We start from the raw sequence: 23,766 nt of genomic DNA on the forward strand, positions 1-23,766 counted from the left end.
GTAATCATCCCCACAGTATAATGCAGCAGCATCGTGCTATGGGGATGCTCTCCTACACAACTGTGCAGGAGAGCACAGTTGTGCTCTTGAAAAGTCTTGAAAATACACTGATGTTCTCCGTTCAATGTGACTGAGCTTGAGAAATTTTGGAAAGAAAAAAAGATCAGTTTCTACTTGTGCAAAAATGTGAAAAGTCCAAAAGGCGTGAATACCTTAACAAAGCAGTGTAGTGAATGTGCATTAACTCATGGAGAACTTGCATGATTTACACACGATGAGGCCAAAACCTGCCTTCGATAAATTTAATGAATGAAGACATTGTGGTGATTATGAGCCCATTGCCGCTGATGACCTCAGGCCAGCAGGTGCATACACACAGATCTATTGACACAAACATCCACAAATGTGCGCATATACACACACACACACTCACACACCCCAACACTTATGTGTATAGATCCATAAATAGGCAACTGATTTACAAATGAGCTGACCCGTGTGCTGGCCTTGCTCTTAGATAGGCTCACACCCCCACCAGGATGCATAAATCACAATGGACATGCATATGCATGAGCATCTGAGGAGGTGGGATAAGTGTGTGTGTGTGTGTGTGTGTGTGTGAAAACCAGCCCGCAGTGGCGTTCGTATCGATCACTGAGGCTTAGTTAAGTGCTTTTTATTTCACCGAGTTAGAGTCAAGGACCATGGACAGGCCTCTCTCCGGCGACTGTGCTGCTTTTGAATGGGAGAGAAAGCAAAGAAGGGGGAAAAAAAGAGGAGAAAGAACTATTTAACTGTTCTTTTTTTCCCCCTTTTTTAGTGGCATCCAGGGAGCACACATCACATTAATGGAACAGAGATGACGTTTCACATCTTGTCTCTCTCTCTGTGGAAGAAGGGGTTTTGGCGTTGGACCTTTGCCTGATGTGTGTGAGCATGATGTGAGCTGCTTTAACCTCCCCTTGTTTTATAGACTTATACATGGCTCTGGATCGCACTGCTGCTAAATTAATTTACACACCATTCACACATGCATGCCAAATCTTCCTTCCTTCTCCTTCCCTTTCTTTCTCTCTCTCTCTCCTTTTCTCTTTCTCAGCAAAGACAGAGCAGAAATTGCCTGACGAGGTAAATAAATTACTTCCATCGATTGCTGTAGTTGTAGAGTGACTTTATCGCAGTTTGACTTGTCCAGATACAGATCACAGAGTGACAGCGTGTTTTTGTAACGCGCCGCTGTTGCTGCGTGCAAGTTTCGACGTGTGTGCCTGTGTATGTGTGTGTGTGTAAAAATCAGTCATAAATCTAAGCGATGAATATCTCTGCATATTTAAAGTCACGGTTAAGGTGGTGGGTTGGCCACAAGCTGTGTCCAATTGTGTATATCTAATTCAACCAAACTCTCCCCCAGACATATTGAAAAGCAGATAAATTTCCTGAGAATTATTAGAGCAGGATCTTACAACCCAACCTGTAGCCAGGTATATTATTTCTCTAATCACTAATATCCTAAAAAAAAAAAAATGGAGATAGATGGTATCCTAACATGGTTCAATTCTGTTATCTACCTGTGATAAGTTTTATCTCAACACATATTGTGCAATTTATTTAGCCATTCCTTAATATTCTAGATTTTTTCTTTTTTGTTAAAAGAGGTTAATAGTTCAGGGAACAGTACAGCTGTCTTTAGTGTGTGTGTGTGTGTGTGTCTGCGATGTAGGCCACATGCTGTCTTAATAGTTGCTGTGCTGATGTTGCTGCAGAGGCCAAGAAGCCACAGTTAAAAAGACACAAACTGGAAAAAAGAGCAAGAGAAGGCCCCATCTGTTTGTACTAAACAGTGGAAGAACTGACCATTGAGGAAGCAAATGAGCAACAAATGAATAAAAGATATTTTGACATCTCTGGCAGAAAGCCATTACAACTTTTCCTCATTTTTATTGAGCATGCATTGCTCAAAAAGCATTGACATTTGACAGTACTAGTTCAACATAGCAAAAAAAAAGAAAGAAAAAAACCCTCACTTTTAATCAAAGTTTTTCTGTTATAAATACAGATTGATGTTACCAGTTTGAATCAGTGGTTTTCAAAGCTGGGATTGGGACCCAAATGTGGGTGGCTAATCAAGGGTATGTTTGGGACTTTGAAATTAGTTTTAGAATTCAAACAAAATATTAGTAATGAAAATGGAAAAGCATATTTACGCTGTACAATTTAAAAAAGCGTTTTAATACAGTTTTAAAAATGGGAGTTTGTTTTTGTCGTGTAAACTATATATTTTAGTTTATTATGACCACATGGCCAAATAACCTAATGTATGAATTATGATACTAAAAAGTGAAGACAAGTAAATGGCTTAACAATAAATAACCTTGTGTCAAAAGTATTAAGTAGGACTCCTAAATAAAGATATTCTGGATTTAATTGAGGATATAAAGCGTAAATAATAAACTCAGTGCACTGACTCTTCTCCACAATCGCTGTATATTTCTTGTGTGAGAAGTTAAGCTGTTCCACCTTGACATCTGCCATTTTCACGCTAGTTCTGTCTATGATTATTGTGATACATGTTGCACTCTTAAGAAGTGACATACAGAGCAGTAATCCCTTCGGGCCCCAGCAGGATATCGACTCCTCTTCTCTCTCTGTTGGATTTCAAATGGCAACAAAATAACAGGGACACTCAGCCCTGTTGCTCTGTTGCAGCAAAGGTTTTTCCTACAGGGAAAAAGTAGAATTTTGATTCAGATCCTCACGAATGCAAAATTAATGTTAATTGCATTTAAATTCATATGAAAACATACGTTTAATAGACCTTTTGAAATAGCTTGCTCAAGTTATTTATTCATTTTGCCTTTTGCATAACTTTTGTCGTGCCGCTAATGAACAAAACAGGCCTTCTTGACTGTCTGCATAGCCTTGGGAGGGCAGGTAAAAATGCTAATTCTGTGGTAAGATGGGGGGATAAAGACAGAAAAAAGGGTCATTTTAATTTTTTAAAATGTTTGAGATGAAACAATAGTTGCATTACGAAGTCGTTTTAATTGGAGGGAATTGCTGACTGGATACACAGACTTCTGACGGTGGTGAAGCAGCGCACACTTGGGGGTCTTTTTGTATCTGCGCACTGTTTAAAAATTTAACTTCTAACACGCATTAAACAGAGGAGGGGAAACATTAAGATACAAGGAGAGGCGACTAATCAGAGATCGACGATTCTATTCCTCTGTCGCGATTAGCTGTGTCCCCCCCGCTCTCCCCCCTCAAACATTTAACATCTCTACCTCAGCTTTAGTTTCTCGGAAAGCCTCGGCACACACGCTCAGAAGGAGAACCAGCGACTGTTTTAATATCACTGCTTTTGCATTCTAATCCCGACGCCTCTTGAAATATAATTCTTTCCTCTATTTTAAATCGCGAATGTGAAATTGCATTAAAGCAGGAGTGTGTGGGCATAAAAGCAGCGATGTTAAATGGACATATGAATGCAGGGGTGAATCCTAACCTATTAAGCACTTTCCTTATTATTTCTGAAAGTGGAGCGTGGTAATTAGTTTGGTAGAAATCCTATAGTGGGGTGGAGGTATGGGTCTCAATAGTTGAGCCAAATTAATTTCTTCTGTCACCTTGAGCATACGTTCCTCTTAATAGGTTTAATTTATTTCACGGTGATTATCTTTTTTTCTTCTTCCTCTCCTTTAACACTTGACTGTGATGTGCATATTCACAGCAAAATCCACTCTGCACATGAATGGTGTACTCATACCTAAATATGATATATCTGCAGAGCGTCATTGCAGCTTGGCGGTTGAGTTTCTATGATCTAAGCGATGGCGCTGTGCCTTTTTTTTCCCAGGGATCCTTGCTGCCGCTGCTGCTGGAGCGGCGGCGGTGGCGGCGACCCGGTTGTCATGTGATCCGTGCGCCTGGCTAAGAGCTCTGTTTTTCTCAGCACTCTCTCCAAGTCTTTTGAGTCCTAAAAGTTAACAATCAGTCTTGATGTTAAATCCATCAGAAACCTCCATGTGCCACGAGGTTCCTTTAATAAGCTCCTTCGTTTGCATGTGTGCGCGTGTGCGTGTGGGCGTGCGTGTGTGTGCGTGTGTGTGTGTGTGTGTGTGTGTGAGGTGAGGTTATGGTGGGCCATGGGAATGGAGCATACCTATGCGGATTAGAATGATCCCACGGACACTTTTCCTTGGGACATGTTTGAATTTCTCTTAATTTCAAGCACATTTTTGTTTTGAGACATCTCAAATTCCAGAGACCTTCTTTTTTTGACATTAAGAACAAAGTTACCAACTATCAGTTGAGCATAAAGTTACTATAAAATTTCTACACACCTGTTAAAATACCCATTTTGTGATGGGAACGAAATTTGACCTTGATAAATCATTCCAACCCTTTTCCACCTGTACTATGACCTATAACCTGTACAACTAGACTCAAAAACAAACCAAAACTTTTTTAGGGAGAAAAAATAAAGACGAAAATCTAAAGTAATGTCGAAGCTTAAGTGTACACACCCTCTTATAAATGACCTCTGATTAACCCCAAGAAAAGCTCTGCTGTTCTTGTCGGCTTTTCCTGACATTTCTTAGTCGCATCTCACAGCGAAGGAAATGGTCCAGAGAGAATCTGAGGGATCTCATTTTCAAAAGGAGGAATTTCCTAGGCATTAGATAAACCATGGAACACAGTGAGGACAGTCATCATCAAAGGGAGAAATATGGTGCAACAGTGACATTACAAAGAACTGGATGTTCTTCCAAAATTGATGAAGAGGAAAACGGGTCAGGGAGTTTCTCAAAGAGCCCTATGCTATTATTAAAGGAGCTGCAGGAATGTCTAGCTGTGTAGTAAATTTCACACCAATTCCCACTTTTCCTTATATGTCTTGGTTATGGGGCATCGCAGGAAGAAACAAGCTTGGACTCCGTGGCCAAATTCCAAAACGCAACCAAAAGAGCAGCATACTGACAATACGTCGGTGATGGCAGCATTATGCTTTGGGGCAGTTTTCCTTAAACTGGAACTGAAGGCTCAGCGAAGGTGGGGGGATTTATGAATAGTTCTAACTACCCGACAGATCAGAAGTAGCTTAAAACGTATGTTTCAATTTATTATGTTTTATTTTTCTAGCTAAAAGATTTCAGTTTGGTTTCCAGTTGAATTGCACGGTATAACTCTTCTATTCTTTTTTTACATAGCAAAACCTTGCATTTTACACTGCTGTGTTATATCCATTGTACCTTTATACCTTAACGGGGTGCCTGTGTGTGTTTGGTAGCTCATTGTGCCAGAGATCACTCAGGTTGCCCTGTCTGGTTTCAACTTGCACTGGTAAATTACACCCAATCACTAAAATTACATCCTATAGACTCTCCAACTTTATTTTCTCCCTCTGTGTGTGTGTGCGTGAAGCCTAATTGTTGACGTCATCTCCCAGCGCTGTTCCCGATGTCAGCTTTGATTAGACTGAATGAAGTCCAACTATTTTTGTGTTTTCGTCATTTAGGGGAAGCAAAATGGAAATGCAGCTGTTTGGCGTGCGCGCGCGTGTGTTTGTGTGTCAGAGGAAATTGCTTTGTGGTGTGTGGCGGTGAGTGCGTAAGACTGGTTGTCAGCTGGTGAACACTAGTTTTCATTTGAGCAACTCCAGTAAGGAAAGCTCAAAGGGACAAAACTGAGATGGAGGGGCTGCAAGTCTGCCAGTTAGTGCACCAGATGTCAGTTATTGTTGGACTCGGATTATGGCAATAACTACAGTTGGCCAACACTAATAAGCACATCTGTGTGTGTGTGGGCGTGTGCATGTGTGTGTGAACGTGTTTGTATGTGAGTGATCTAACTCCACTGATAGATTTTAAACAATCTTCATTTTTGGACTTGCTCTGTTTTTTATGACTCCTCTGGCACCTGCAGTGTTTTTCAGAGTTCAGTCTCTCGTTTTTAGTTTTTCAGCATTTTGGAAATGTAAACACTGCTAAAACACATCCAGATGTTACCAGCTGTGAGTCGCCACCACAAACACAGGGCAGGGTTTTTGTGTGCGTCTGCATCCAATTGTGTGTGTGTGTGTGTGTGTGTGTGTGCCTCCAAGCCTTTCTGAACAATTCGCTCTCAGACGGCAAAAAGGATTGTTTGATTTTGTTGTGTGTGTCACTGCTGCGGTGCATGACTATAAGCAAATACAGTGCGTAACTATGACGCCTTGCTTTAGCTGAAGCAGAGCCGTGGAGCTGCTGCACATCGCTCTGTGGCTTTATGGAATACGAAGAGTCAGCAATCAGAATCTTTGGCAAGAATGGAGATTTCAAAAAGTTGCCGGTTCAATTGTCTCCTCGGGATTTGAGTTGATGCACGGGCAAACTCATACAAAATAGCGTTGGCATTTTTACAGTGTTCCCGTGAAGACTAAAAAGCATGAAATTTGATTTTGAGTTTTTCCAGGGATAAGTATGGAAAAAAATGAATAGAATCTGAAATCCAGTAAAAGGAGTCTGCTCATTTTGCCCAATGATCTCTTGAGATATGCAATGTCCCCTGTAACCGTAAGCGGGCATAGGCAATGGATGTATGGATAGATTTAGATAATAAGCTGGGAAATAAGGTCTTGAAGTAATACTTCTTTTTTCCATCCATATGTCCATCTACTATTTGTGCTAATTATGTATGTGCAGCTTGAAATCAATATAAAAATCTTCACTACATACATTGTTTTTATCTTTTCACAGAATGGACTGTAAACCTTGAAAATTGAGATTTGCATCCACAAAGGCAGAATTAAACTGTGAGCAGAAGAGTGGTAATATTTGTTTATGTGCATTTTATTTCACATACACGCAATTACCTGTGTGACCCACTCCTAATTAGCAGATGCCCTTAAATTTCCTATAATGACATGATCTCATTCCTAGTAATATACACACGTGTTCCTGTGCGCAACATACAAACACACTTAAATGTCAGCCTCTCGCTGTCTCCAATGTTTCATCACACTGTATATTTTTAGTGTGTGTGTGTGTGTGTGTGTGCAAAGTGTGTATTTATTCATGCACCGTGGCCATGCTGAAGCCTTGCTCCTTAGGGAGTAATTACAGCAGAGGTTTTCTGGCCGTTTTCTCTCATTAGTATGAATATGGAAGGGATCTTGAGGAACCTCAGTTAGCATGAGCAGGACACGCACACAAAACACACCCGGAGAGGCCCCTGTGTCGGGCAGAGGTTCACAAAAGTGCGCTCTGCCGAGGCATGGTGGCATGACTCAGTTCTGCATGTATAAGGTTCAAATCTTTCTCCGTAGGTCTATTTCAGCCACTGTTGTATCGTACAGCGGTTTTTGCGTATGTTGTGTGGATTTCTGCTGTTCTTTCGCATCTGGCCTGAACCTCACTCAAGGCCTCCAATTCAGGTTGTTTGTTTGGGTTTTACCAGGCAAACACACCGCTAGGTCTGCCCTCTGTACTCGGGACTATTCTTGGCTCTGGCCTCAGTTTAGCTCAGGCCTGCTGCCTGGCTCAGTGGAGGTCTCTGTAGGGAAACCTCAGTCCTGCCAGAGTCCTGGAAGATCCCAACCACAGTGCACCACCCAGCCACCACAGTGACCCTTAGCAGCTTCAGCTGGTCTCGCTCCACAGCAACCCTCAAATGTCATCTGGGGGATTTAGCTGTTGGATTTCCTTCACTCTGGGTTTTCAGATTGAGAGTTAACCTGTCATGATGGAACGGACCCAGGTCCTGTAAACAAACAGGAATAGACAAAGAAGTAGGTCCAGGTCTGCATGACCAGCCCTCAGCCGGTGGAAAATGATTTGGTAACAAGGAGATGAAAAGTGAGGGAAAAGAAAGAAAGAGTGGGAGTCAGCAGAGAGAGAAAGAAAACAACAAAGGTGGTCAGGACAAAAGCAGTATTGTATCACTGAAATGACTTGTGAGTTGAAAGCCTTAAACGTCCTCCGGAGAGCCAGGTCATAAAGCCCATTGGCTGGGTTTGGCAGTCGAGGCCAGAGTCAGACGGGCCTGGCAGCCGGGCCCGCACAGCTTCCAGTAACAGGAGATGTAAAAATCAATTTGCCGTGAAAAAGGTAAACAATCAGAAATTACAAATATGCAGGTTCTTTCCATCGCTCCCTTTTTTCATCTCTTTCTATTTTCAACTTTATTACAGAAGACAAATGCGGCAGAATGATTAGTCAAGATCCGTGTAATGAGGGGTCCCAGCAGTGTTTATTGGGATTGAGAAAGAGAGGGATTTTTCCACTCTCTGTATTCTTTTATTTTTTTTTTTTTTGCTACCCCAAATAGTCAGGCTGACTTTTGCAGTAAGTGGCTAAAACACACAGATTCGGCTCTCGCAGTGAAGCTGTGAGCACACGAGCACAAGTCAACACTTCTGATTAAACAGGATGAGATCGATATCGCTTTGTGGACGGAAAACGATTGAGGGATGAGGAGATAACAAAAAGAAAAGGAGGAGGGAGTGAATCCTTAGGGGCCTGTTTTCGGTGGTTAGGGGGCCCTCGGGGGCCCCAGCGGAGGCCTCCATTAGAGGAACGATCTGAACCAGGGGGAGCTGGAAGCAACGTGAGCCTTCCAGGCAGGGGCCGGTCTGTTTAGCAGCAGTTTGTCTGCATTTCCTCGTGACATTGATCCAGAGCCGGGCTGCAGCCATAGGAAGGCTCTTTGCTGCTGAATGGACAGAGCAGCGCAGCATCGATAAGGCAGAGTGGACCAACGGAGAACGCTGCACCCTGATGGTCATTTCGTTAAGACAGACAGACCCTGTTCGATACTTGCGCCCCACAGCTGCCCTGTGGCACAGTAAATTGGTCCGTGTCTTTAGGATTTAATCCTCTTTTCTTTCTGCTGTCATCTTTCTCAGATGAACAGATCTGTTATGACTGGCTGGGAAAGAAATGAAAAAGGGTAAGAAAAAAAATGAAGCAAGGAATTTATCATGTGAGAGAAACAAATATGTTTCCCTGGCCCCCCAAAATGTGTTTTTTTCTCTAGGTATTCTCCCATATACTGTACACTCTTAGTTCTTTAAATTTGGATTGAATAAATGAAAGATAAATCAGCTTATGTGGCCGTAGCAGTGCTGCTAGAGAGCAGTCGCTGTGAAACAGAGTTTTAAAATCATGTTTGAAAATAAATTTTAAAAAATCATGATGTTTTTGACATTTTAAACTGGAATTTACGTCCTATATTAGCAATCGTTTTGGCTAGAATTATTAAAGCATTATTCAGTGTTTTCCCTATAGAATGTAAATCCTTGCCTAATTTTGACATGTCTGGGCTGCCAAGATTTCCAGACCCAGCGTGTTCCCGTTCATACAGAGGTTGAAAACTCAAAGGGATAAAACAAGGCAACTTTGCGCTACTCCGTTCAACCTTCCTGTTACTTGCTGAAAGCCTTGCTCTCTCTCGCAGCCTGAATGAACCAAAAACATTTCGGTTTCCTTGCACAAGGATTCCTAGAACTCTGAATTTATTTTTAACATCTGATACTGAAAATAGTTACCTCTAAAGCTTCTCTCCTCATAGCCAATTGAATTTTTGAGTTTCTGAACAGTCTCTGGAACCAAGAATGAGGCAAAAGAAAATGATCTGATTTCATTTATCAGACAATTTCCTTGTAAATATTTATGTGTTCATGAAGCATTTTTCACTCCCAAGTGAAACGTAAAGGGTTGACAGTCACTCAAATAAGATTATAGAAAAGGTGAAGAAGGACAAACGCTCATCTAGCTCAATTGCTTCTTTTTAAATTAGAGTATGTTCAGAGAGATACAATTAAAATAGTGTGGGTGTGTATGTTTGCTGGAGTTTTCTTCTCATCTGCCGGCGTATGTATGTTTTGTGGTTGTTGTGTTTGCTTAGCATCAGTCACCGGGCGCTCACAAACAAAACAGCTTGAATCCCCTGCTCTGAAGCCATCAATTCGTAATGAGATAATGACATGTTAACTCGCTCACAGCGGCAGCAGCTCTGTTTACAGATGAAGACAAACCACAAACAAGACGCAGACATGCCGGGCCCCTTTCTTCTGCTCTTTCTTTCCCTCTTTTCTCTGGCTACGTATCTGCGCCTTTGCCAAATCCTTGACAGGATAACAGGTGGATAACAGCACACATTGTCTCCGTCTGATGCTCCAGCGCTCGAGAGTGTCTGCAATCCAGATTCCCTAATGAGAAAAGAATGTTGTCCGCGGAATTCGAGTTTTCCGTTGGAATCACACACTCATCAAGCCCGTTTCCTGCCCCGAGCTCGCTTTCTCTGAACAAAAAGACGAGGAGAGGGATCCCTCTGTCTCCCGTCACCACATTCTTTTTCTCAGCTCTCCCTCTCCCCTCAGTCTAATGTTACCTAACGTTGGACTACTGTTCTTTTCCTTCTCTCTGCTGAACTGGGCCAGTCTGCTTGTGGAGTGGAACCTTCACATGACTCACAGTGTGTGTCAGGCCAGACAAACCTGAGCGAGGAAACTGTGGCTGATTGGAAGGGAAGGTGTCCTTCTTGGACTGGTATGAGAAACACGCGCACTTTAACGGCTGAGAAATAACGAGAGGAAGAAGAAAAAATAACACTTTTGAGTAACGGATCTCTTAGTTTTCTGTGGAGCGACTTTAAAAAAAAAAACAAGACAGAAGTTTAAAATTAACATTCAGATACTTTAACCTTGAAATCTCCCCTTGCCGAGGCACCAGCTCCCTCTTTTTTTCATCTGTTAAATGTTTGAGTGTTTGATAGTTTGAGGTCTATAGCAGAACCCGCTCGGGAATTAATGTCATTCATATGCCCTGCGGAAATTACTTTTGAAATGCATATAATCTAAAACATGCAAATGAGGCTGACTTTGTGCACTCTGTTTAATATGAATTATCATTTTGTGAATACCTATTATTACTGCGTACATTTCTCCAATTATATTGTTCTCTCTCTTTTTTTTTTTTTTTTGTCACTTCTGCACGGGGACGCACACGTGCGCATCAGGGACACCAGGGACGTGCACGCGCACGCATTCGGACACGTGCGCAGAAAATGTCTCTGTGATGGGTGTGTTTTAATGAGGAGCAATAAGGACGGTAATGACCCAGTCCACTTCTCTCTCCCTTTTTGTTTTACCCGCCTGTCTCGAAGCCTGCCTGGCACGCAGCTTTTAGTTTACATAAAGCCAAAGAGAATAGCTTCTTTAAAGAGTGAAAAAAATAATAAAAAATTAAATATGCAGCACCCTTTTGCAGATTCCGCACAAATTCACCACTAAACAAGTCCTTTAACTCCAAATGAAAATAACAAGGCGGGAAAATACAAGTGTTCTTCATCCAATTTTCATTAACAGACTGAAATATTGATGCATTTTAAAAGTGAACAGAGCATGTTTAGTTAGTCTCTTCCTTTTTCTGCTCTGGTGAAATAGCTCTCTTTTTAATGCCCCTGTCCAAGAGTCAATTTTTTTCACCCTTTTTTTCCTAAATTGAACTGAAGGCATCCCTTTTTCAAACGCATTACCCTAGTAATTTATTTATACTACACCATAAATTATTCTATTAATATTAGCATGTTCCAAATTAGTATGAACTCTCTCAATGTTCCTTCTACTTCTATTAATTAGCACGCTTGTCACTATAACAAAGATTTTTCTTTCTCTGATAAATTATAAAGGAGACATTTTTTAATACAATGAGAACTGCCTGAGAAATTATTAATGTTTTAGTTGTGGCCTGTAAGACAAAAGGAGAAAAAGGATGAAAAGAACATAAAACTAACAACAATCTGCAATATATTATAGGGGCTGTCATTGGCAGACACCAGTGTTTATTTTTATTACATTGCCCCCCCAAAAAAAAAAAAAAAAAAAAAAAACTTTGTTTCCGTGCTCATCCCTACATAATGCCTAGGGATATCATCTTGTTTTAGCACTTTTGGATAGGATACGAATTAATTACCTCTGCAACAGCTTGGACCAAGTTCAAAAGTACTAAAATTCAATTAATTTGAGAACTGGACATGCTATCATTCTCTCTGCATGTCTCCTTTAAAGTCTGGCCTGTTTTTTTTTCTTCTTTTTTTTTTTTTTTTTTTACTGTGGACTTATTCAATTATATTTGATTAAACTCGCTCTGATCCAATCTATTAATTAACTAGGAAATGCGAAGTGCCCGACTTGAAAGCCGATGTATAAAATTATATCATGTCCACTTTGATATTTATTTATTTTTTTAAAGCACTATTTTTAAACCCATTGTCACTCTTTATTATTGAAAGTTGCTGTTGCCCATTTTCCAGGTATTATTAAATCATTTCATCTGCCTTGTAATGCAAATTTTGATCATAAATGAAATTATTTCTCTGCTAAAGGCAACCATTGGCACATTTACCACTTCATATAATACATTTCTTTTTTTATCTATTTCATCCTCAGTTTTTATCCCATTTAATTAAATGTAAAAACTGGGTGATGTTCTCAATGACAATAGTAGAAAATCTGATTTAGCAGTAGATCACTTCCTTGTTAAATATTAGGTGGAGGGAGTCCTTTTTCTCACATGTACCTGCATAGACATGGAGCTCTATTCCTCCTGTAAGAAGTAAAAAGACTTACAAATCATTTAGGCTGCGATAGAGCAACACTTTTAGCAGAGAATAGAAAGAATAAACATATGATAGCAATGTTACTGTGATTTTGATTTCAAAGCTTCATATTTTTTCAATCATGCTATTTTCATGGAGTAACTGGAGTTTTCTTTGGCAGCATGAAACATTGAAGAGTGTAGCTTCCGCCACCATCTTTTGCATAACCAGTCAAGTTGCTGAAATGGCACTACGTTTTTCTTACTTCAGCTGTTTTGAAACATTTCCGGTCACAGAAAATATTGATATCTACAAACAGCATTTCTGTTTATCAGCTGTCTGTGGGCCCTACAACAGCAGATACCCAGACTAATTACTTACGTTATTGTAAAAAGGCCATAGGAAATCAAAAATGAGCACTTTAAATTTACTCCTAAATTTAAAAGCAGTGGGAAAAAGTGTTACATTTAGATTAAAAAAATACCCGTGATCCTGCTTTATATTCATATTTTTATGTAAACACCATGAAAGTGTGATACTTGATGAAATCATACTGTCATAATTTTGATAATTTTTTATTACAATCAATTTTGATCAAGCTCCAAGGTTTATTCATCTATTTTACCTTCATATCATGCATATGTTCCCCAATGATTGTCTTCTTATGTTTTCCTCCAAATTTTCCATCCTCTTCCTGTGTTTCTTCCCCACTCCCTGGCCCCCACCTACCCTCACAGTGAAGGTCATTCTAATAAAGAGCTCTCATAGGATTCTGCTGCTAATTGCTCTGCGGCGCTCTAGCTGGTTTTAGATCCAAATAAAGGCACATTGCCTTTTTAAACAGCTCTTCCACTTCTTGCCCTGCATTCCTCCTCACCTCTGTACTTCCATGTTAAATACGGACTTAGCGATATTCGATGCTGCAGCTGACCTCTGTCTCCACTAGCTGAGAAATTAAGGTGAAAACAGGGTTTTTTTTTCACCTCTGTGAGGGCAGGTTAATTTCCAACTAGTAAATGTGAGTCACACACGTGTGCTTTACCTCTTTAAGAATGTACAACGTGCGATTTCCAGATAAATGAGGTGCGCATGAAGTCCGCTCCCTCTACAAATATTTGTGTGTATCTTTGTGTCTGTCTCCAGCATTTTTCGAACAGACGGCAGTCTGCGAGCTGGTAAATCACTTACTGCACTCTAAAGTAACGGTCAGGGTGAAGGCAGGAGTGGATGTTTGCCCCGGTCATATACACACACACACACGCACACACACACACACACACACACACACACACCCCGGCATACGGAGCGATCTCACCGGTGCGGAATGCGTTGTGTGTTTACCTATGGCTCCCGAACCCACCTGACTGAGGGAGGCTAATCTTTATGGGCTCTGTAAACAGGGACTTTGTCTTCAAAGAGGTGCAGGCGGCCGAAGCAGGCTCACAGTTCACACATGCAAGAGCAAACAAAGATGCATGCCTAGGAGGAAGGGGAAAGGTTACAAATATGGTATTGTACTGTACATCAATAAGAGTTAGAATATCACAGAAAAGTTAATTTATTTCAGTAATTCAGTTTAAAAAGAAAGTTAAGCTTATATGTATATAGTATAGATCAGATGTAGGGTTACGACTACTGACAACCCTTTGGCACATTTAGCCTGTTGCCTAAATCTGCTGCCATTTAGCTTCCCAGAAAAGTAGAGTATTATTACCAAGTAAAGCCAAAATAAGATTTAATACAAACTATCTACTATAGTTCTTATGCAGTGTACAATAGTAGGAAATGAACATGTGGCTCTGCCGAGGCATTAAGGAAGCCCAGGCTGCTTTAATAGCAGCTTTCTGCATTGTTGATTTAGGTGACTCTCATCTTCCTCATGCAAGCACTCCATAGATCCTCTGTGCTTTTGATAACAGATTTTCACTGGCCAATCCAGCACAAATGATTAAACCGGGACTTGATTTAACACAGTGGACCAACACCTGACGAGCAGGTGACACGACTCTTCAAATCATCACCGACAGTGAAAACGTCACAACCTAAGCTCTTTAATGGGCTTTGCTTCTCGATCTCTTCAAGTCTGTAATCTTTTACTGTGTTGTTTTTCTATCTTTTTCTGAGATAGTTTATCCTTCCACTCAACTTCCCATTAACATTAGTGGAAATGGGATTCTCTGAACATTTCTTTAGCAGATAAGCAGTTTATTTCTTCATTGTCCTTGTTGAGGTTGTCACTGAGTGATGTAGGCTGCCTTCATCCTGATTTTGTAGGTCACACATTTCTGTGTTAAAATTTATTTTTCCAGTTGAGTCAAATTGCCATGTGGCAGTTAATAAAACAAACAAACAAACCTTTGTTTGCCTGAGAAAAGAGATCATCACAATCACCCCTTTTTTCTCTCCATTCACCAAAAGAAAACCTTTATAGGCAGCTGCACAGCACACTCGAGGTCATACCTGGAGGCTATTGCCACTATATTCTCCTTCTAGGTTGTCAATGCCCTTTATAACCTTCGAGGCAGTCTGTTGTAGATATGGGCTCTCTGCTAACTATCTGTCTAGAATAATGGAGTTCACCTGTTAGCGCTGGAGTCGGGCCAGGGCAGCTGTAGACACCTAGCATTAGCTAGATGCTGTTAGCCAACATGCTAGCGATGGCTTGGAGCCAAAGAGGCCTGAGGGAGTGCTGTTAGCAGCTGACTTTAGCTCTGTGTGAAAGTTTACCTGACTTGTCTGGTCTGGTTTTCTGCTGGAGACTTGTCTGTCATATTTTGGTGTATCGTTTTTGATAAAATGTTTTGCCATCCTCTGACCTTCTATTTTTCATGGCATTGAAGCTCAAAAATACCACACTTTTTTAGCATCCCCCAGACAGAACAGATTAAGCAGTATGTGTTAGTTATTGCACTCACTGCTTATAGCTGTTTATTGAAAAATATAGAGAAAACTATGTGATTGTGTGTTTTAAGCAAATCCTTTCAATATGTCTTTTTAGGCATAGGAATAGTTCAAATGGTTAGCTTGCATGCATAAGTGAATGAGAATAAATAACTTATTTATTGTTTTCTATGCCAAATTGCAAGTCACTGTTCAAGACATTTCTATTTTTTCCTCATTTTTCTTGTTTGTCTTATATATAAACGTAAAACTAGACTGATGGGGACATAAGTGCCCAGATCTGGTCGTTGGGGTTTTATCCTGGGTTTGGGGTTTAATCATATACCCTCAGGGCCAATGTCATGGTTTATGTAGGATGGGGATCTTTGCCAGATTTGCAGAGCTGCAGTGTGAGAATATGGGTGTGTAACTTGTGTTTGCTAAATTACAATTCGTCTTCATGTCAAAGCTCATGTCCCTGTCAAAAGCATACATAAAAAGCAGAGCCCCTAATACTTTGACACTTTTTACAAATCCTAATGCTGCCTAACTGATACTAAATAGGGAGTTTTTCTGGACTCAGAGACACATACTATAGGGATGTATTTTAATTGTGAGTGCTAGTTATAACGAAATAAACCCCCTCAAGTTGGGTTTAATAAAATCTTTTATAAATTCACCTGTAGCTTTGGGTTAATTTGTTGTAATTTGGACTAAAACAAACAAATTGCACTATCTCACATTGCTAACACAAAACATTTTAAGATAAAATCTTTAACGTTATATAATTGTTTGCATTTAAAACTGAAAAAAACAACTGCTGTACAATAACACAAATACAGCAATCTGATATTATCCAAATAAATAGTGGGGTTATCTTTTCAGGTAATCGACCGGCAGTTCACTGCGTAACAGGCATTCATGTTTTAGCTCACTAAATGCAGTTTGAAAGCAGCCTCTCTTTACAAAGAGTGATCAGTTGTGCTCCTTTAGTTTGTTTCCACACCCACCGTCCAAGTTTTCACAACTGGAGGATATTGCCAAATCTAGTCTTTCTTGTAAGCACAAGAAAAGTGTACAAACCTAGTTTTACCCAGCTGGCCAGCAGTTTACAGCAGGATTTGGGGGAGGAGCAGCGCTGATTACAGTCATAATAAAACGATTTATACAATTTATTTGTTGCAGAATAAAAGATTACTACATTTATTAGCATTTTTCAAAAAAAAATTCAGATTGTACAAAATATGAATACCCTATAGTATGACTATACCTGGTTATGATATACCTGTTTGAGTTGAACCGGCAGTCAACTGATAAGGAGTATGTACCTTTTCAGCTGCAGTTTTAAAATGGCCTTACATTGACAAGAGTGCTATGTGTGTACACACCATGGCTGTTTGGGTTGTTCTGGACCACAGAATATTGCCAAATATGTCTAAATACAGGATTCTACTTACAGACAATTTTCTGGTGCTGTGCAGCAAAGGGATGAAGAATGGTAACACATTAGTCTAGGGTCCCTATAGCTGGAGAAAACTTCCGTCACTCGACAAGTAAACCAAATACTTTATAAATTCACAAGTCAACAGAGGCTCCTCAGGATTCTGCTGCCTGATTACAAAACAGGTTAGGCTCCCAGCTCTCTGATATGCCGTCTCTAGGAGAGTCTTTCTCTCTTGTTCACAAATATTGATTGAACTATCAAAGATGATAGGAATAACCTATGTGGATTCTATTTTAGGTTTGAAGACTTTAATGTTTTCCAGGGTTGAACCAGCTACCGTAACCAGAGGGGAGAAAGTCAGCAAACAGAGTGCAGGAAAGATAATTCAATAGTCAGATTAAAGTCAATGGATGATAGAGTGTAGATACTGGCAGAGACATTTTTTGCCTGTACCCTGCCACCCTCTCCCCTCCTGTGCGTGCCCTCCCTCCCAGTCTTATTCTCTCAGTTCTTTGCCTAATAAGCAGCGTTCCTGTGAGCTGATGCAAGGCAGAGGAAACAGAACAGGCGTTCTGGGACTGCTGCAAATATTCCCACATGAGGCATAACATGATAAAGACTTATTATCTCGCTAAGCTGCTGTAAACACAGATGCACACATAAATGCAAGCTGTATACAACTCGCTCCCCCCTTGCGCACCAAAAAAGTAAATCTGGTCTGGCTTTCCATGGCTGACAAGCAGTGACCAAGAGGAATCTGACAGGGCCAATCCCTCGGACAAAGCCAGAGAGTCTGCAACGGTGAGCTGGCTCACTAGGCATTTGGCTCGGCTTGTTTGAACTCTAAACACCCAGGGCGAGCAGCAGTGGGAAGAAGCGGGAGCGATGAGTTCTGATTATTAATAGTGCTAAAATTTTCGGGAACTTCTGAACAAGCAGCGTGTCTTAACAGGACTCATCCTAATTCCTCTCCCGCTCATCAATCACGATAGATGCACATATAAACACATGCACTCTGTGCTTGCTGTGAGCTAATCCATTACAGTACAAAGGTAGATGTCAGCCTCCTGGACAAACACACACACACACACACCCACAAGCATGCATATGCCAGAGTCATCAGAAACATGTTGAGTCCCATTTCGCTTCTTGTCTTCGCTATCCCAATTAAAAGGCAAAAAAGGCCTTTTATTTCCCTCTCCTCCAAACATTCTTTATCTCTCTGATCTGTGCCCCTCCCTCGCTCAGTCCCCTCGGGGTAGTGGGAATGTCTCTCCACACACACTCTCAGGTCAGGGGTTCAGCTCAAAAAAGAGAGAGAGAGGGGTTTTAGCATGTGGGGAGATTGAAAGTGCGAGAAAAAGACATGCAGAAAGAGTGACGGCGGGTTGAGGCAGGTCTCTGCACGGGTAGCTCCTCTTCACTGCCAGAAACACTTAAAGCTGTCTCTCTGTGTGTGTATGTGTGTATCATAACCCTAATCAAAGACTTCAGGGTAGATTTATGCCCCTGCCTTTTTCCCGACCTCCATTACACCAGCTTATATACACCCATTACAGGATATGACAAAGTACACACCCTTTAGACGAGCATAGCCCCACAGTGACTGGGTGCGAAAGCAGGGCGTGAGCTGTGCGCATACCCCGCTTTCCCATTAGGTCCTTGTCCACCTGTGAGCTCCGTCTCTTTATCTGCCTCGTCTTCACTGTTAATAAGGTCAATGACGAAGAGTAAGAAGCAGATGGGTGTACAGTACATTACAGGACTGCTCAGTTTAGCGTAGGCTAGATAGCAGCCTGGTGATTCATGCTTGGTGAAATGTGTGATGATGTGAGGAGTTTCTACTGCAGTGCAAAGTCAGTGGACTGTGTGGCAAGATGTGCTGATCACTCAGCACTATGCCTCGTTTCATAATATTACCTCAGGGAGTAATTTGACCCATGAGAGGTCTGGAGGAAAGAGGAAGTGGATGGGATGGAGGCGAAAAGCAAAGGAGTGAGGTCCAACAATAAGTGACTAACCTTAAATGTCGCAATAACACTTCACTTCTCAGTCCTGAATTCCCCGAAGAATTGATACTTGTATTCCCAGTATCAGAAGAATTGATACTGGGAATACAACAACATTTTCTGCAAAACACTTAGGCCTCTTTCAGAAATTGGTTTTGTTTTGTAATTTACACATATTTATTACACCTCTGGATCAACTGAAGGGACCTGGAATGGAGGGTTGAAATTGCCTCACCAAAATTACCCCCCTGGTTCACGTCCGGAGGGAGTACTAAACCTGTTGTCACTGTGAACAAGGAGATTTAATATGAGATTGCTAAACAAGTGTGACATTTTAGATGGGAAAGACAGCAACAACTGCTTTTTAGTGTGCTGGTTGAGACTAAACAGATGCAGCGTATTATCTTCCAGTGTTCAAGTACTTTGATCAGCAGAATTTGATCAAGACAATAACATGCCAAGGATAGCGCTTAATAACTTTGCTTGGATTTAAAGCATTCCATTTGAACAGTGTAGAGTGCAAAACAGCACTGAGCCTTGGGAAAATCCTTTGCAGGAGGAGGCCACAATTTGTAAGCCATGCCAATTTGATTCCACAATCTCAGCTACATGATCTACATGCTCACTTTGCCTGGGATCACATTGTACGATTTCAAGTGAACCAACTCATGGTGGTTGAGGTAGTACATAGTTGTGTGTTTACTACAAAACCATGTTGTGAAAGACTTTGAAGTCAGAACCTAGCCACCTTTTTTGCCATCTCTGTGGATTTTATGAAAGGACTGAGGCGTCACAGGTGGCTGAAGTAAAGTTGTAGCTACTACGCCTCCAAGCTGCAGACCGAGACAGTCACACAAAAGCAGACATGTGCAAAGGTTAGCTGGCTTTGGGGCATCCATGTGATGGCGCATATCGTCAAGCTGATGTTTAAGGACGTTGTGGAGACAATGATTCAAGAACACCATCTCTGGTTCTGCTGGTTCTGGCACAAATACGCTGGGTTGCTGTGAATGACGTAGCCAAGGGAAGTTTCTTTATTAGCAGTTACAGTTAAAATGAGCAAACAGCTAAAAGGGCGTTGCACACCACCAACTTGTTTAATCATTAAGAATTAGAGGCATTCATTGTAAATGTTATGCTACACCACTAGATTAGTAATTTATCAGGTGGTGCTGCCTTTACTGGATGAAGGTTTGAACTATTGGAAACGGTCAGGTTTAGGTTCAGTTGAGCAAAATTCACTGGCAGCATAATACATTAGATTTAAGAAACTTTCTCATTGCCTAAAACTTGGAGGTCATCCAAACTTCCATTCTGACTTTGTTTAAATATTTTCAACAACTTCGTTTTAGATTTCTTCTGTTAGATTTTTTTTTGTTTGGCCTAAATCAGTAGTTCCCAAAGGTGGATCTCTAATCAGCAAGTGTAGTGTCTTAAGATTCAGTTTATAAAGTCAAACAAAATAACATGTGGAATAGATGAAACTTGGATATAGATAACTGTTGACCACATCATTATAGTCAACCAATAGAAACAAAGCTTAAAAGTTTAGTATCTTGTATTGGAAAATGTTTTTATTAGCAACAACTCTTTTATAGAGAAGTTGTGGTTTAACTATCTTCAGGGCAAGACTTGTTCAATATAAACCACAAAGCAAAATTTGTTTTGTCAGAGATGCATTATAAAAATTTCAAATCATTGGCTTGGCTAGTGTTTTCAAATAAAATGCATTACAAATTATTGTGTAACCTCCTCATAACAACAGTCAGCAGAACAGATCATCAGGTAATGTGAAAAGTTTAGGAAAATAATACAACTATCAACTTAGCAGGACGCCACCTCAGCAAGAAAAATGTATTTCTGTGCTTTGAAAGAGCAGCCCATTTAACAAGCACACCCACCAGCCCATCTGCCTGCACATGCTTGTATCCCACACTCAGTAATATGCTCAGGTCCCTGTCCGTCTGCAAGCATCTGGCAGCATTCCATTAACAAAGCCACCAGCAATCTCTCACACCCGCACCCGCTGTCAGTCTCACAGAAAATAAAAAAAATATATGCACACACACATACACACATGCAAGTTCACCTGCTCTTGCCTCAGAGGAAAAGAAAAGTTAGATCCTCTCATGAAATGGCTTTTATTGTTTCCCCAGAAGGCATGGCTTGTACGCCTCTGAAAATCACACACAGTCGCAACACAGGAGGCGGGTAGAATGCCTCGATGGCGTTTTGTGTACCCACTCCAGGTAGCTGAAATAAAAGCAGCCGAACTTTCCCCCTTTAAAAGTGTGCACTTGTGTGCGCTAATTTCCAAAACTGGATGAGGCAGAAAGACGAGATAGAGGCCGTCATTAGGAGCTCACAGCCCTGCGTTCTTGTGTGAAGGTTTGTTTTGTTTTGCTGTGAGTGTGCGTCTGTGCGCTCTGTGTGCGTACGTCTCCGCTCTCCCACGCTTTGGCTCCTAACGATGGCAAATGCTCCTGTGTGTTTGCAAGGCGTTGTTTCTCAAAAAAAAAAAACAACAACACATCCAGGAACGGCTCGTTTTGTCAGGTTTTTGTGCAGGGAACACTCTCTAATTAGGGAGGCCCCTCTGAAGGTGCATCAAACAGATCTGTCTCAAAGACCAACCTGATCCCGGCTTGCACACAGCGCACACATGCCATATCTGATTATTGGAGAAATGTGTGTGTTATTTAACTGTATAGTGGAGTATTAAGAGCCTTGTCAGTTTAGATTTGCTGCTCATCTGATCCTAATCCATGAATGTCGGGACCCACATTCACACGAGTACAAAAAAAGTTTCTGCTAAAGGTGTTTTTTTTGTATGTACTTGTGTGTGAAAAGTTAATCCCCAAAGGTCTTTTTAAATATTAGATAAACACACACAGTCCCATGCTGTGTATTTGTCAATCTTCCAGTTATGCTTGTTTAGTCCGGTGAGCATTTTACTGAACCTGTTGTGATCACTTGAGACTGATCTTCCTCCTTTCACGTCTTTCCACATAGGTGCCAGTGATGATGGTGGAATCAGCCTCTGAGACCATTCGAACAACACCGTCCAACCAAAATGGAGTCAGCAGCCTAAGCAGCCAATCTGATGGAGGGGGAGGCAGAGAGGGTGGGTCCAATGGAGACACCAATGGGGAGATCAGTCCGGTCGACTTACTGCACCTGCAGCAGCAACAGGTAGGGGTGTGTGCGTGTGTGGGGGTGTGCTTGTTGGCCCCCGTGTGTGCTTCAGTTCATATGAGATGCATGAATTTGACTCCATGTTCAGAGGAAGACTTTTTTTTTTTACAACATCAGTAACTTGTGCAACATGTTTATGCACAGGAAATTGTACAGAACAATTTGTACACAACAGGCATGGGCACGTCTGTTTACTGTTGTAATAACATTGAGTAAAATACTGTACTTTTTCATGATATCCTGGCATACAACAATTACACAAGAATTTAAAACAACAATAAAAAATTGCTCATATTATCCAAGTGCTTTTATTTGAAACAGTAAAACAGTAATCACTTCCACTGTGAGTAAAATAATACAACATCTGGGATATGTTTTTATATATTTATTTTCATACAAAACATACAGCAAAAATCCAGAATTATCACTGGTTAAATTTAGTTTTGCTGCTCTGCTCTTGACGTATGGCTGTTTGTAGGAATCTGGAACCAACTCATTTCTTTATTTACAGATTACTTCACACATCCTGTACTTAGCACACATGTTAATGTATCATGGACAACTCAGATGACGTTATGGGAATTTGGCTTTTTCCGTCAGCACTGTAGGTACATCATACTGCACACGTCCACAGGTGCCTGCTCTCTGTCGTGTTCAGTGATGTAGCAAAAAAGAAGCTTGTGTATGTACAAAAAAGCAAAAACCATGACAAGAGGATGTTGTTTTGTTCAGCTGGTTCAAGCGGTGGATCACGTGATGAAGTTATAGACCTTGATCCAACTGTCCTTAACTCGCAGTTTTGGGTTCATCACTGCATATCTTACATTTCCCTCCACCTTCACTGTAAAATAAGAGCCACTAATGCCACAAAACATTCAAATTTAGGGGACAACTGCAGATTGGTTCCTATCATTTAACTTAAAAAACAGTGGGGGACAACCAACACTGCACTACTTTGTAACTTCAAATATAGCTGAAGAAAACACTGGTCACTTATTAGAAGGGCTTTAAATCGCACGAACAGTAAAATGCAAAATTCATCAATGTTCTTGAAAACCATAACTTTTTAATACCTTGTCATAGCGTAAACTGTCCCATGCCTTCTACACACCAGGCTGGGATACAGATGTGACAACATTTAGATGGCCAGCCTCTTGTCATTGTCAGTCTTTCCTGTGCGAATAGCGAAAAACTTCCACTCATCAGTGCTTTAATAATCTCCCACTCACAAAGTGCCGACTAATTCCACTGGGACTCTGTCCACCATAAAAACACACAAGATTCCTGCTGATATATTATTTCATGAAAACAGAAGGAAACATCTCAAAAGCGAAAAGAGCTTGCTTAACATCTCTGCCTGACCCAAAGACACTTTGATGCTCAAGGAGTGTAAACTTGTGTGTCACAAGTTGTGGGAGTAAGCTCTGTCTGTTATTTTTTCCCCCTCCACTGATTCATGAAGTGGTGTTTGTTTGTGTTTAACACGTCAGCTTGAAGCATCAGAAGTTAATGCTGTTTTTCTCCTGCGTGTCAGAGCAACTCTTGCTTGCACAAACATTTATGTGCCGACTCAGACTCACACTGTCCATTGTGTCAAAACTTTTCCCGGAATATCTTGGATCAAACTTTGCATTATTTTTTTTCCTCTTTTTTTCCATG

At 40.9% G+C, this 23,766-nt stretch overlaps 1 protein-coding gene across 2 annotated transcripts in view; it reads left to right on the forward strand.

Annotated features, from left to right (window-relative positions):
* Positions 1–23,766, forward strand: part of foxp4 (forkhead box P4) — a 110,432-nt gene that overhangs the window by 18,790 nt on the left and 67,876 nt on the right. For both annotated transcript variants that reach the window (XM_023353493.1, XM_023353494.1), the window contains exon 2: positions 21,925–22,104. In XM_023353493.1, the coding sequence (XP_023209261.1) occupies positions 21,934–22,104 (171 nt within the window). In that variant the 5' untranslated portion in view covers positions 21,925–21,933. The remainder of the gene's footprint in view (positions 1–21,924; positions 22,105–23,766) is intronic.

The sequence above is a fragment of the Xiphophorus maculatus genome, chromosome 20, assembly GCF_002775205.1.
Source record: "Xiphophorus maculatus strain JP 163 A chromosome 20, X_maculatus-5.0-male, whole genome shotgun sequence".
In the NCBI taxonomy this organism is placed as follows: domain Eukaryota; kingdom Metazoa; phylum Chordata; class Actinopteri; order Cyprinodontiformes; family Poeciliidae; genus Xiphophorus; species Xiphophorus maculatus.